The 16,056-nt window shown below is 47.9% G+C and overlaps 1 protein-coding gene across 1 annotated transcript in view; it reads right to left on the minus strand.

Moving 5' to 3' along the window:
- Positions 1-685: 685 nt before the first annotated feature.
- Positions 686-16,056, minus strand: part of LOC144141785 (atlastin-3-like) — a 64,791-nt gene continuing 49,420 nt past the window's right edge. Inside the window, exons 10-12 of the mRNA XM_077673281.1 lie at positions 11,954-12,299; positions 11,774-11,886; positions 686-939 (exon numbers count right to left, since the gene is read on the minus strand). Coding sequence (XP_077529407.1) covers positions 811-939; positions 11,774-11,886; positions 11,954-12,299 — 588 coding nt within the window. The 3' untranslated portion in view covers positions 686-810. The remainder of the gene's footprint in view (positions 940-11,773; positions 11,887-11,953; positions 12,300-16,056) is intronic.

Consider the following 16,056-nt stretch of genomic DNA (forward strand, 5'->3'; position numbering starts at 1 on the left):
GAAATGTATCTAGTGCTTCCATGAGCCCAATACGCGAAATTATTCTGAGATAACTGGTATTGTGGTTTACTACCGCGTGGAAGAAAGAACGTCCGCTATCCCACATCTCAAGATCTGTCTCGAAGCGAGGGTCACCTATCCGCAACTCCAGACCAACACATTTTCTCATGGTACATCACTGCACATCGTTTTCCGAACTATACACAGATAATTGTACATTAGGACTAGGGTCACAGACTCTCCTTCATATGATGTGGGAACGCCGACATACAACAAACCGTGTCCCAAATCCTGATCACTCGGTTCAGCAGTTGGAGGGTCGGCTTACCAAATGGCGAGAGGGGTACCCGGGAATCTGGACCCTCTGAAATAAGGATGCTCCCACTTGCTAATCAAGCAAAGAAGTCTGACTGCTCCAATAAACGCTCGTTTTTTCACCTTAACTAACATTTTATGGGGGATACAAATTCATTTCGCTGAACATTACTTATAAGACGAGGGAACATGAATTTATCGCCAGGAAGCTATACAACCAATACTTTGATGCAAGGTTCTTCAAGTATATTACATATAGATGACACTTTTACATGGACAGTTTGATGGGCTGTTGAGCCGTACGTAAGTTTGTAAAATAGGAGCGGTGGCACAACGTAGTGCCAGCAAAGCACCAGACCATGTTGCAAATAAACTTGAATATTTATTTATGCGAGTAGCTTGTGTGGAACGAAGGTTGCTAAGTTACGCCTTGATTGTTTCAGCAAGAAGGTGGACGCGCTCGTGGCTTGCGTTTCAGTGATTCTCATGTCGACACTACTTATGCCAAGACTGCTTGTGCTTCGAATGGTCCTTGTGGCTGTGGGCATCATCCTCGCTGTCGCTCCGATTTCTTCTGAAAGGGGGATTGACTGCCGAAGGGGTGTATCTCCTTTGTGTAGTTGCCTAGAGAAACACAGAGGTAATGCAATCATGGTCATCATAAACTAGTGGGTCTACCAACGACCGCGATACTCAAAATTCCCCATAAGAAGTGCACGATTGTTTATTCGTAATCGTAGGAATCAAAAGAACTGGCTCCTATAGAGGAAACTGCGCAGAGCGAAAGAGCTACATTCACCACTTAGCCAAATAGCGTCCATCATTATGCCGAAGGTTGGAGCCTGTAAAGTTTTACCCTGGAAAATGTAGCCTGTAAGCCTAAAAAAGAAAAAAAAAATCTTATCATTTCGTCCGGGTTAGGAACAGCATCAAATTCCATAAGAAGGTGATCCTAGCATCTTGGTTATGCCCTCAGCAGTCTTCAAACAGACCGTTTAGTTCGACCAGGTAGCCTTGCCTACAAGATCCTTAATATAAAACTACATTTTCTTATTTTCAAGGATTTCAAAATTTTCTAACATATTTTTCAACCGCGGCTGCTTATTTTACATGCCCCGATGTTAACATTTCAAGGTTACACAAGCGCTAGGGCGAGAGATCTGTGCGGTATTATATATAATTTAAAATACAGTTAATGTTTTCCTACTAACCAAAATAGGCCTGCCGGAGAATATCCCCCAGCAGTTATCGCCAGCAGTATACGCTAGTATGCATCTAACTCGTAATTTTAAGGCAAGGGGCGGACTTGTGAAGAATAGCTGGCCATCTGTACAGCTCGCTTTCTTGCTTACGACGGCCGTATCTCTCTAGATTCATTTTTACAATACTATGTCTGATATCAGGCTGCTTGCCTGATATGACACATGGTATTGCCTCCCTAGTTATCGCCTTCCTAGCCTAAAGCTTCGATGTTTTATTGAAGAAATATATGAACTACGATTTCCATCCGGTTATTTTTATATGGTCGGTGACGTAAACATCAGCACAATACAAAGTAAGCAGCCCTTAGTTCTTGATTATTCAAACACTGTCCGACCGGGGAATTGAAGCCACGACAACAGTCCAACGCGTGTCGAGCACGGAGGTGATGAGATAGCGTCATTATGCATTGATTACGTGAATATCCCCGCCGAACATAATAACTAGTCTCTTCTTTTCGAGAAAACAATGTCCACCCCTTTTCGACGATGACGGGTATCTTTTGTGCCTAATATTGCGGTAGGTGATGCGCAGAAATCCCCCTCTGTTGTAATCGTCGACACAGAGCAACTAGACTTAACTGTAGTAAAGTTGGGGATGCCTCGATTCACGCGCGTCTGCTGTGCAGGGTGAAAACACGTATGCGTTGACACCGCCATTTTGGGTCACTCGCTCGCCCCTGCAGCAAGTCATTGTGTCAAAACCCCGCCATAATTATCGCCGCACAGCGGTGTACTAACGGGGTTTGAATAATCTAATGTCTTCCGCATTGCTCGACCTTGTGGAAACGAAAGGAACAGAACGTGGAGCAATTTGACCCAATAGCAGCGGCACGGGACCGCTCAAAGTTTGTCTCCAACCTGCATGGTGGTGCTGGCATGGAGGCACCCTAGTGAACTTTGACTAAAATTGTTTCCCAGTTTTTACTCTTCTGGCTGATATTTAGTATTGCTTTGCTGCACGTTTGATTTGTATTCTCGGAGTATTAAAAACACTGATTTTAAAACGGAGTTGACTGTTGCGTGAATAATCCTTCGGTGCCTGCATCAATAGCATTAACAGAGCTGCCATGGGCCCGCTGCAGACCTTCATCCAAGAATTATCCTATAGGAGCGCAATTTAAAAGAGCCTTTCACAAAGCTAAGGCTGTGCATCGCTCGTACAAAAAAATATTTTCAGGTCTTCAAGGATTCCAGACACAGACCGGCTATAACATGGTCTACAATTACTCGATTACTAGGCGCAACACTAAACTTGCCTTGTTTCTCAAAACTTTGGAGCGGCGTAATGCACCCTCAATAACGAATTTAACCGTTTCTTCGCCTCCGTTATTTATGGAACGGGTAGTAGTCATGCGCCACAAAATATTAATTCTGTAAATTCCGATTTTCTTCGCCCATACACCCCGGATAGCTTAAGGAGCATGTTCTCAGGTCTTAATCAGTGAAATCGCCAGGGCTAGCCGGAATATACGCTGATTTAATTTGTAACCATTTTCATGGCCTGGAATACTTGTTCTTATCATTACCTAAAAATCCCAACACAAAACGTGTGTCGAGGTTTAAAGGTGCACTTGGCTGACCACTTTGCAAAAAAGAGGTACGAAATTATGTCGAAAGCTACCGAGGTTTATTTACCTTGCCAAAGGTTTCCCTGATACTAGAAAAAATATTTGCCTCCTACAATGACCTCAGTTATCGAAAAACACGACATATTTTCGCTTACGCAATACCGTTTATTGCTGGTCGAGGAACACAAAATGCATAGAGGACTGTTCTGATGGACTTTACAATGCTATTGATCGGAATGATCATTTTGGTTTCCTTCGATTGGACAAAAGAATTTGATTAATTACATCCTGACATAAAGTTAACCAAGCTGTACCAGTACGGTTTTCGCGGGCCTTTCATGGGTATATTGGAAAATTACGTTCGTGACCGTCGGCGGAATACAGTATTAGATAAAATTATGAGCTCCCTGCAGGTATCAAGGTGTGGTGTTCTGCAAGGGCGGCTGGCTTTTTTGCGTTTGAATCTATACGCCAATATTATACCGACATGTGCTTCATTAGGAGCATTTCGGTACGCAGAAGACGATCTGCTGCTTTCGAGGCATGGTGCTTACGATATCGCCGCGGCAAATCTACAGCATGATTTGGTACAGTTAATGAATGGTTTACTGGGAATGACATTCGAATAAACACTGAATCGCAGTTTGGTTCCTTTCATTACAGGTCTAAGCCAATACACATTGTTACGTCAAATTTTTCGGGAGTGAGGACCGTGGTCACCGACTGCAAGACCACCTACGCAAACTACCGCAAGGGGAAGATTTCTCCCACGGCACTAAACATTCTCGCCAAACGCAAATCACCGGGACGGGCCGTCGAGCTCGTGTGGGTCCCGGCTCAGTCGCAGGTGGAAAGCAAGACAATCGCCGACCACTATGCCCGAGAACTGTCAATCCGGGCCGAGGACGAGCCAGAGCTACCGCACCCTGTGACGAGTTACAAAGACATTACCCAAATGTACAGAAGCGCCCGATGTAGGCTTCCCGGTCTGCATCCGCAACTTAGCCGAAGGCAGAAAACGATTGTGCGACGCACGCAAGCGGGGTCGCTAGCGCATCCCGTGCTTTTGCACAAGATTTTCCCAGTAGAGTATGACACTTCATGCCCGTTTCGCAGACGATCCAAAGGCACTCTAGCACACATCCTTGGCGAGTGCACTAAGCTCACGAACCACCCACCATCCCCAACCCGAACCACATAGAACGATGGGAGACCTTGTTGTCCAGCCCCGACCTACCGACCCAGCTCGCGCTGGCCGCGAGGGGCCAGGAGCCGCTGGACATATATGGGACCTGAGAAGAAGGTTCCACCCCTTCTGGTGCCTGCGTGCACTAACCTTTTAAGGGCTCAGTAAAAGCTGATTGTGTCTCTCTCAATTTTTTCCGCGCGGCCCCGGATATTCGACCTGTAAATGCTTGCCCATTTTGCGTGTCGGCTCTGTCATATACAAGGGGATATTTTTTAAATTCTAACATGCCTTAGAACACCGATCTGGCCTTCATGTAATCTGTCTTGAGGTAAACCGCCTGTTTGATGTACGGGTCAAGAGCACTTTGTCCCGTAACTGTGCGCCAAGAAAGTAATTTTGTGTTGTCCGATTCCCCATTCTAGTACGGAATTGGTTGCTTTTATTTTCCTTCTAATTTCTGGAAAAAGGCCGACTTCCTTTCACCTTAGATACTGTTGTTCGTGATGATGACGTTAAGAAAAAACAGAAACATATGCACTTTTGATGAGCTAAACAACTTATCAGGATTGTCGAGCTTGTACCGTTTTCAACTTCGACGGTGAGGTAGGCGACCGCTCTGTATGCCAGTGGACTGGCATCGGCGAAAATGTGAAAGCAGACTGTCCTCCCTCCGTTTGCTTGCGACTCGTAGTACCTTGGTACTTGAACCTCGGAAAGATGTTGAAGTCCGTCTATCCACTCCGTCCAGGCCGCCGCGATGTCGTCAGGTAACGTGTCGTCCCAGTCTACGTTCCTCCGCCACAGCTGTTGTAATAGGATCTTGGCCCGCACAATGAAAGGATAAAGCCACCCTAGTGGGTCATATATCCGCGCCGTTGTTTGCAGCATTGACCATTTTGTGGGTGGTTCTACGTTGCGAAGGCGATTCGTGCATGTAGAGAACGTTAGCTGGTCAGCACATGGGTCTCAAGTAAGTCCCAAAACCTTCAGTACTCCCGACAGATAGCCCAGATGAATGACGGCCCGAGAGTCACGCTGGAATTGCTGGCGTAGCATTTCGCTGTTAGACGACCATTTGTGCAGTTTCATTTTCGCAGCTTCAAAAATGTCCGTCGCATCGTTGTAGAGCTTCATTGCTGCTTCCTCGCTTTCAGCCTCCGTTAACAAGTCATCCACCTAAAGACTGTTCTTGACCAGACTCGCAGTTTGAGGGTACCGTTCTTCGCATATCATCAAGTGGTGTTGAAGCGGTGTGGACTAATTGCAGAATTGGGCTAGCCGTCGTTCCGAAAGGTACACGGGTCATGCGCCAAGTCGCAATCGGTGGAAGTGATTCACCCGGTTTTGGTGAACTTGGAAAGCGGGCCGAATCTGACCGCCGATTTAGTCGGTCTACTGCTTAACTTCCGAAGACACCGAGTCGCGCTGGTTGCAGATATCAAACAAGCATTTCTACAGGTTGGCATAGGACTGGTGGACAGATACGCGTTGCGTTTTCTGTGGTTTCAAACAACTTATTTATTGTAGGGAACGCAACGTTGTACAAATGGTGCAATTTCGTTGCGGCTTGAATGGCGACAGCCTGCTGCCTCTCCCGGTGTTTTGCCGCTCACGCGGCAGGGCAAAGCCCCCCTCCTAGAGTCCGCCGCGCAGGGAGCATCCCAGAGGCCGCATCCCCGGAAACGTAAACACACCACGCGCTTGAGAGTCGGGGGCCGTTATGTAGTTTCGTCTGGCGTTCTGTGCGCGACAGATACTCCACCACGTTTCAAATGTACGCAAGATCTTGATAATAGCGATGTCAGCCTTGTTTTGTGATGCCTAATTTTACCATAATGCTAAAGCAAACTGTTGGATTGGTCCAGACAATTCTGTCAACTCTACACTCCTGTGCGTTATCTACGCCCTTGCACTCGTTGTATGTTTCCACTAACTAGAAGCCGATTTGGTGAACATGTTCCCGTATACTATGTCCCAATTGTCCTCCATTCTTTCCTACACGACCTGTTTTCTATAAATTCTTGAAGGCAGATGAAAAGTAATTTTACTTCTGTCAATGTTAGTGATGCTTTTTTCCTTCAGTGTAGAACTGTTGTCTAATAACTTTTGATACTTTTAGCTATACTGCTGCTCTTCGGTTAATTATTCCATAGTGATTGTGCCAATTGGATGCAGGTGTTTGGGGCATAAGTTGCTGGCCGCAAGGAACTGGTCTTTAAGCACTTGCGGAAGCATTATTATTATTATTATTACTATTACAGTCAATCCCGACTATATCGAACCCGTTTACATCGAATTATCCTCTATATCGAACTATTTGTGCGCACGGAATGTATTCTATGAGAATGTATAGCAAAAATTACGCTTACATCGAACAGAAATAGCAGCAACTACCGATATATCGAACGCCAGCGGCGCAAAAGTGCCCCCCCCCTCCCCCAAGTTGGCTTTCCCTCGCGGAGGAGGAGAAACCCGCCGACACCCCCTCGAAAAGTGGTTTAGCCCGGCAGCTCCTGTGCAGCTCCTTCACCTCGCTCTTTCTTCCTCTCTCTCTCGGGCTGTTTCCGCGTCGGGAAGCCGCCGTCGACCCCCCAAATAAAAAAGATCCTGGCCCTCCCGCCCCATTTGCTAAGACAGCCAATCGCCGGTTGTTGACACTCCAGTTCTCTGGTCGCTGGAGAGGCGCGCGTTGTTCTTTTTGCTGTTTTTGCGTTCGGAGTGTTCGAATTGTCGGCATGTGTTGGACTTGTACTGTGTAGCCGTGATGGCTAGCGCGAAGCGACAGAACCTGCCTTTCGCCGTGAAGCTGGAAATTATAAACAGAGTGGAACGTGGTGAGAAGTCCGTCGTCGGCGCGGCTTCGCGACGACGCGCTTCGCAGTCGACGACGCGCTTCGACGACGCGCTTCGCTGCCAGCTTCGCAGGTAGCGAAGCTGCTTAAACAGAAGAAAATTCATGACTAGTTCGTGCGGAAGTGAGTTTGTTTCATTAATAAAGTGCTTTCATAAACGGTAGGTGCTTTTATGCAGTCCAATTCTTCAGCATGCATATATCGAATTATGCCATATATCGAACCCGCGGGCGTTTTTTTGCGAGTTCGATATAACCGGGTTTGACTTTATTATTATTGCAACAGAAAGCCATCGTACATCACTCCCTTTTTGTGCGGCTAGCAGTATTCATACTTCATATTTATCTTGTCAATATGTGTGCATGCGCAATAGCCATTCGGGTGCAGTGCCCTATTGCTAGAGGCAATAGAATATATATATATATATATATATATATATATATATATATATATATATATATATATATATATATATATATATATATATATATATCTATATATATATAGATACGGGACGAGGGACTCGGTAAGGACACATATCAATGTTGCAGTCGTCATTGCCAGTGCTATTCAGCTGTTTCCGAAATATTTAATAGTGCCAAATGCGTGTGTTTGACATGTTTCTTTGATACAGTGATAAATAAGCGAAAATATAGGTCGAGATAAAATCCGCCGTTTTTTCCGGGAGTGGGAGTCGAACTTACATCTCCGCACAACGCGTACGCTGCACTGACCAATCATGCTATCCCGCAGCGGCTTCTCTCTCGACTTTACAGAGGGGGTTTATATTTACAAGTGCTCTGAGGACGGAGAACTAGCGCCGCCCCTCGGCCATGGCGGGAGACGTAGAACGTCTTTTTTCCAAGCGGCCGCCAGGTAAGACGTGGTCGGAGTTCGGGGTTAGCAATTGGCATATTCGAACTGCTGGAGCCAGAGCCCTCGTAATGCATGTAGCAGAACAGAAAGATACGGGACGAGGGACTCGGTAAGGACGCATATCAAGGTTGCAGTCGTCATTGCCAGTGCTATTCAGCTGTTTCCGAAATATTTAATAGTGCCGACTGACGTGTGTTTGTCATGTTTCTTTGATACAGTGATAAATAAGCGAAAATATAAGTCGAGATAAAATCCGCCGTTTTTTCCGGGAGCGGGAGTCGAACTTACATCTCCGCACAACGCGTACGCTGCACTGACCAATCATGCTATCCCGCAGCGGCTTCTCTCTCGACTTTACAGAGGGGGTTTATATTTACAAGTGCTCTGAGGACGGAGAACTAGCGCCGCCCCTCGACCACGGCGGGAGACGTAGAACGTCTTTTTTCCCAGCGGCCGCCATGTAATACGCGGCAGTATTAAATATTTCGGAAACAACCGAACAGCACTGGCAATGACGACTGCAACTTTGATATGTGTCCTTACCGAGTCCCTCGTCCAGTATCTTTCTGTTCTGCTACATGCATTACGAGGGCTCTGGCTCCACCAGTTCGAATATCCAATTGCTAACCCCTACCTCCGACCACGTGTTACGTGGTGGCCGCTAGGAAAAAAATTGCGCCCACCTTCCCGCGAGGGGAACCCTGTGTATATGCCACGCATCGTTGGGTTTACCTGGTGTTTCTGTTGGATTGATTCTGACATCGCGTGAAACGTGTAGGGAACGCGTATGATTATAATGTTTTACGATTATTATTATGTTTTATTGGACAATCTTGGTCAATCTCTCTATGTGGTATTCTTGGGGCTTCGCTGTCGCAACGACCTTTACTACATCATTGTTGCTGTAAGTGGGAGCTTCTTTTCTTTTTTGCAAGTGTTATTCATTGCCCCATCATGCGTTGTATCAGTAGCTTCTTGACGTAGTTTGAATGAGTCAAGGATATAAGTCGCGTTCGTAGTATTTGAATCTGTCTCGGTTTTGTGGCGCAGTGGGAAGAGCACCGTGTACCTCGCGTTCCGCACACAGGGTCGTGGGGTCGAAACCGGGCGCCGCTAACTGTTATTTTTTTATAGTGTAGGAGGAGGGGTGTGGACAAGAGAGGGGCATCGGAGAGGAGAGGGGGTGAGCGGCGGAGAGCGCAGCTCGCGCGGCGAGGAGAAGGGGGAAGTGGCGGACGACAACGACGGCGACGCTGCATGGACAAGGCGAGCGAATGAGATGCAGTCGCATCTAAAAGACGTTCTACGTCTCCCGTAGTGGTTGAGGGGCGGCTCTAGTTGTCCGTCCTCAATGTACTTGTAAATATTACCCCCGCTGTAAAGTCGAGAGAGAAGCCGCGGCGGGATAGCGTAATTGGTCAGTGCATTGCAGGCGTTATGCTTAGATGTGTGTTTGACTCCCACTCCCGGAAAAAACGGCGGATTTTTTGTCGACCTATATTTTCGCTTATTTATCACTGTATCAAAGAAACGGGACAAACACACATCATTCGGCACTATTAAATATTTTGGAAACAGACGAATAGCACTGGCAATGACGACTGCAACCTTGATTGTGTCGTTACCGAGTCCGTCGTCCCGTATCTTTCTGTTTCTGCATGCATTACGAGGGCTCTGGCTCCAACAGTTCGAATAGGCCAATTGCTAACCCCGACCTCCGACCACGTCTTACGTGACGGCCGCTGGGAAAAAAGACGTTCAACGTCTCCCGCGGTGGTGGAGGGGCGGCGGTAGTTGTCCGTCCTCAGAGCACTTGTAAATATAAACCCCCGCTGTAAAGTCGAGAGAGAAGCGCTGCGGGATAGCATAATTGGTCAGTACACCGCACGCGTTATTCGCAGATGTGTGTTCGACTCCCGCTCCCGGAAAAAACGGCGGAGTTTTCTCGACTTATAGTCTTGCTTAGTTATCACTGTATCAAAGAAACATCACAAACACACGTCATTCGGCACTATTAAATATTTCGCAAACAGCCGAATAGCACCGGCAATGGCGACGGCAACCTTGGTATACACACACACACACACACACACACACACACACATATATATATATATATATATATATATATATATATATATATATATATAGGGAGTAGTAGAACTTTGAAGTTGGTAGAGAACACAAGAGAAGAAAAACAAAAACTTCGAACAAGGTAAAAGCACGATTGTGGAGCGTCCGCTTTTTCTTTATTTACCTGAGGAAAGCAAGTTCTCTTTGCTGAAACGTAGGCCACAATCGTGCTTTTACCTTGTTCGAAGTTTTTCTTCTCTTGTATATATATATATATATATATATATTAATATATGTGTGTGTGTGTGTGTGTGTGTGTGTGTGTATGTGTGTGTACGTGTGTGTTTGTTTGTGGGAAGCGCCTTGGCACGACACCTTCTTGGCTGGAGGGTTTTGCTCAGAGCCCCCTCACCGCGAGCTCCCTTCCCTCGCCCTCCTCGCCTGCCGGGCGGCCACCGGGCCGGAAGACTTGGAGACACCGGCGCCTGAGAGATGGTGCTGGTGGACACGGAGCAGCGGGCAGCGATGTGGAGGGGCAGGCAGTGGGGTGAGAGAAGCGTCTGGTGGTGACTCGGACTCGGGAGGCCAGGGGGTTTTTCTGGTGTGTGTCCGGATGCTGTACTGAGTGTGAGCTCCATGTTATTGAAGAGTTTTCTTGCACTCAATCGCAGTGTGCCTCGTTTCTTGGCATGCCGTAGAGTGGTCGTTCGGTGTAACCAATGGTATTTTTTGTGTGTGAGATGTGCACGTCTTCCGTCGCCTGTTTCCTTTTGTTTTTTTTTCCGTGTGCCATCCCACGGCACTTCGGCTGTTCCTGGGCCCACTAATGAACATTGATTGATTGATAGAATATAATATTAATATTGTACTATCACAAAGGGATAGATTGCGTGCCAATAGAGACTGTATTAGCGGCACTCACTGGATAGGTAGAGTACGACCATATGGAAAAGACCTTAGCTTATCCATACCCTGGTTCTGTCTTGGACACGTTTTCTGTTTTATTGCAGCTGAAAAGGCATCATCGCTGGTGACACAATCAACCGTTTCGAAGGTTTTAAGGAACTAAGCTCAACCTCGGAGGTGAGGCGGGGCTAGGGTAGGTCTGCCAAAAAATATCGACAACATGGAGAATTGTAATACACCCCTAAGTTTTTCCTCACCAGCGTTTCTATTTCCCGCCTCCATCACGAAAACGGCCAGCGGGGCCAGGATCAAATTCGATCCTTTATGCTCAGCAGCCCAACGCCTTGTCCAATGCCTTTTCACGCGCTGCAACCTTCCCGATCCACGCTGCTCTTTTTGTTTCGAGCCCCATTCGTGCTCTCCAATTCAATATACTGCACAATGTTGTAATTCTGTTCCGGACTACAGGGTCATGACTGTGCTTACGTTGATGCCTTCTGTGAAGGTATGGTAGCTATAATGCAAATTTTACGAAAACCCCTCGAAGTACACTGCTCCAGCGGGAGCGCCGTTTGCCTAAGTGCACTACCATCAGGGCAGGCGGTCACTTCGTGACCCTAGCAGATATCTTTGACAATGTACTCACCGTTGTCAACGTTGTATTAGAAACAGCCGCATATAAATCCTTTGATTGATATTGGACCACGGTGGAGACAATTTCAGAGCACTCACCTCGCTGTTACCCAGACGGCTGACTAAGTTAGCCAGGCCTGTCACAGCCAATGGCAGAACCTGGGAAGCACGAGCAGAGGTTCCACTGGCTGCTGCACCGGCTGCTCCTGCCGCTGCGGAGACATTTCAGGAGCACTGACCTCATCTTCGCCAGAAAAACAGCGGACGAAGTAACCCCACCTGTCAGAGCCAAGGGCAGAACCCGGGCAGCACAAGCGGCGGCTCCACCAGCTGCTAAACCGGCTGCTCCACCGCTTGCTAATCCGGCTGCTCCTGCCACGGCGGCTGGTAGCAACCAAGGGAAGGCTGCGGCGGTTATGATTACCAGTCCCATAGCCTTGCACATTGAAGTTGCCCTCGAGCTCGCAGCACGGGCTTTTTCCAATATTTTCTCGTGTTCAGCGCGTGCCTCATCAAGCAGCTGCTTTGCGTTTGTGCGGGCCTCCTCCATGATCTCTTGGCTCCGTGCTGCGATCCGAGCACCCTCGTTGCGCAGGGTAAACCACTCGAACAACTCGTTGATCACCTGCAATACAAGCAAGCTCGATGCAAATAGGAGCGGCCACAACGGCACAATTAGTCGCGTTCACTTAGGTGATTGTTTCGGCTTTTTGCGTACTATATACATAAAATGAAATGAGGTGCGTTGCCCGGGAGTGTTCCTGGAATTATGGAGAATCGTGGAGAATGGCGAGAATTTTATTGGTTAGTTGCTGATCCTAGCTTCTTGTCTGATGGTAAGGTTGTGGTTGCAGTCAGCGGGTCATCGTAACCGTCCTCGATAGGCGGACCTAACTGAACTTTCGTCATTACACTCTTCGTTAGGGCGAAAGCGTTACATGTACGATATCGAAGGTTGACGCCTAATGACGCCGAATCCCAATGATGCAGAAGCCTAGGTGAACCAAGCTAGTCGACAAGGAAATCGAAGCAGGTCAGGAGAGTATAGCGATGGCTAATGGTGGCCAAAGCATGGACTGACTAGTGAGTGATAAGGGATCGATTGTGATGATTGACATGAACTATTAGGTTGAAAAATGTTAACTTAAGGAGAACTCAGATATATTAGGATGAATTAAGTTGGAATAAGTATATCTGGGTAAATAGTGATTGATACTGCTTGAGAGTAATGATTACTAAGGTTGGATTGCAGGATTAAGATTGATTAAGGTGGGTTAGAAAAGATTAAAGTGGATTCACACAAAATAACGACGGTAAAATAACCTAGTTGCTGAGTCGACGTGCGGACGTATGTATAGAAGGCACCCGTCATAATTGCACGCCCGCCTTGTGCCTAACCGCACATAAGAATAATAAAGTGTCTCATGAACATTTTGTTCCAGGTCGGTTTTGGTCGAGTACCTCCTTTTTGGTAATTTTGTTGTCTACTATACTGTAGAACGTCATTCCTTCGGCCACTGTCCCCCCCAAGGGGGGAAGAAGAAGAAGAGCTGCGCTGATCTGACGTGTGTTCCACTGGCTCCACACATTTTCGCCCAGTAATGTGGTAATTTCGTTTCGTTTTGCCTTGCATCCAAGACTACCCGACTCATCAAGTTCTTGTGATCATCTGGACACCCGCCTTGACCACGTGGGTTGAATATTTCCTGATTTATCTGTTCATAATTCCCGAGCCATGCCTACCGCCATTCGGTAGGCGCAGCCAAGGAGTTCATCATGCAAGACACCTCTAGCACCGTGCCTGTGCGTTTAGACAACACTTCCTCGGAAGTAGATATGGATTCTGACAACACAGAAGAAGGTCGCTCAGTCGGTAATCAAGAACCTCAGCCTTCAACCAACACAGCCTCGGACACTGAACTGGACCCCGGTATTACCGAAGATCACTCAGTTAAATGTAATCATCACGAGCATGACTTCATCGATGTGGTCTCCCGAGCTCAACGTCGCCGGCAGCGCAGTGTCGCCGCAGGAAACCCTGCCGCACCCATGTCACCACCACAGACCAAGCAAGCCCCGGCATCCACAAGTAAGCCTTCTGTCAGGCCTAAACCCTTGCCCAAGGACGATTTCAAACTAGTATTGCGTCCCCAGGATGGACTCCCGCTTGGCAACATTCATATGCTGATCTCTCCCTGGCACTATTGAACGCCATCAAGGTCACGTGGCGTCAGGCAAATCTGCGCCTCCGAGTGGACGTAACTCAAAACACTGCCCCCATCTTTACTCCGTGTTCTGACGCGGCAGGAGCTCTCAGTCAAATCGAACATCTAACCCTTGAAAACAAGCAGTACCCCGTCCAACTTTACGGCCTGGCCCCCGACGACTCCGTCAAAGGCGTCATCAGTGGTGTCCCGGTCCGACTCACTGAAGTACACATTCTCCACAACATTGATGAGTCCTTGGATGAAATCTACACAGTACGAAGACTTGGCACCTCATCTACAGTGGTTCTGACCTTCGCAGGGCCCAGGGTTCCTTACACAGTCCGGGTGTACGGCGCCGAATACCCATGCTCTATCTACAGGAAAACTATCCCAGTCTGCTCTACATGTCATACCGTCGGCCACAGAGCCACGGCTTGTCCTCGCCCAACCACTCCCGTCTGCCATAATTGCGGGATCAAAGAGCCTCGACCGAACCCCCTATGCTCGCCTACCTGTGACCTTTGTGCTGGCGCCCACCTGTCCGGGGCACCTGGCTGTCCTAAGCGTTATGCCGAACAGTTTGTTCTTCGAAAGACGACTCAGACAAGCCCATGCCAGCACATCTGATACTTCTCGAGCCTCCTCCCCATTTCGTGGCCGTCAGCGAGACCGTTCAACAACTCTTTCAGCACGGAGACGCAGCCATTCTCGACGCAAACAAGTCGCCCAGGCCCGGGATTCAAAGCCTTCACCCGAGACCGAGTCCAACCAGCCAAAACAAGTAAGCTGGGCTCAAAGGGTCTCTCCCACAGCTCAACCCCAGTACCTATCGACGCCCCCTCAACAACAATCCGAGCACACAACTGCCTGTGTTGAATGTAAGCGCCTTACTCAAATTTTGGAACAGCAAAACGCTTTAATAGCCTCGCTCCAGGCTCGCCTTGATGCCCTCGAGAAAGCTGACTACACTGCTAGCGAAAAGCGCAAGAAACCTAACCCTCCTAGTCCAACGCCAGAACCGTGTAACTCACACCCCTCAAAACAGACCCAACAGCCACCGCCACCACCGCAAATCCAAAACATGTTTTCTACACTCGCTACACAGCTGGCCACCATAAACCAAGACCTTCACAATATTCGGGAAGAAAATCAGAAATTACAGCAAGAAATTGCATCACTTCGCACGGAATATAACACATTCAGGAAAGACGTCACCTCAATCAGCACTCCATCCAGTTCCCTCGAGCACAACTATGATCTCGGCCCCATCTGGCAGGACAGGACTACAAAAGGTTCTTTGAGGACCCACACCCACGCCGTCCCATACGCCCGAAATGCCGACAATGCCATCCCAGTTTCCTTACCTGAAGGCGCGGAGACAGCCTAACCCACCTTCAACGACACTCCTACAATGGAATTGTAGAGGCTTCAAACAAAAAGCTGTGGCCCTTACTCAATACATCACCACCCTTGATTCTAAACCAGCAGTCATTGTCCTCTTGGAAGCGAATTCTCACATCAAGCTCCCTGGGTATATCCCCTACGGCCCGCCAAATAATTGCTCCACCCTCACACTAATTCGTAACACCATATCTGCAGTTGCACACGTCACCCCACAACGAGGATGTAATCATGTGTTCACCGAGCTCCTATCTCCATCGATCAAACGTAAATCAGGCCTCTACGTTCTGAACATTTATTGCCGCCCTACCCAAGATGCCCCCGATATTTCATCCACAGTACGCGATGCCATCGCTATTGCTAAAACTGGGCCTTTACTTATTCTCGGCGATTTCAATGCTGCACATCCCCAATGGGGCTACACGTACAAAACAAAAAGGGGCGTCCTCCTGGCGCAAGCAGTCGATTATTTTCAAATCTTGCTGCTTAATCAGCCCGGCTTACCAACAAGAACGGGAACCAGCACAGCGAGGGACACTTCTCCAGACCTCTCTTTCCTCAAGGGCGCCTTGGATGTACTATGATCATCAACTCACGAGAACCTTGGATCTGACCATGACATTATCCAACTCACCATTCGCAACCATAATTACAACGTCAAGACAGGGGTCATCCGCCTCACCAACTGGGATGCTTTTCGCAAGGCCAATTCATCGCGCCCCATAGACCCGGACCAACCTTTGGCCGACTGGATTGATGACATAATTCAAACAG

The sequence above is a fragment of the Haemaphysalis longicornis genome, unplaced genomic scaffold, assembly GCF_048455015.1.
Source record: "Haemaphysalis longicornis isolate Haplotype H1 unplaced genomic scaffold, Haemaphysalis longicornis Haplotype H1 scaffold_6, whole genome shotgun sequence".
Classification (NCBI taxonomy): domain Eukaryota; kingdom Metazoa; phylum Arthropoda; class Arachnida; order Ixodida; family Ixodidae; genus Haemaphysalis; species Haemaphysalis longicornis.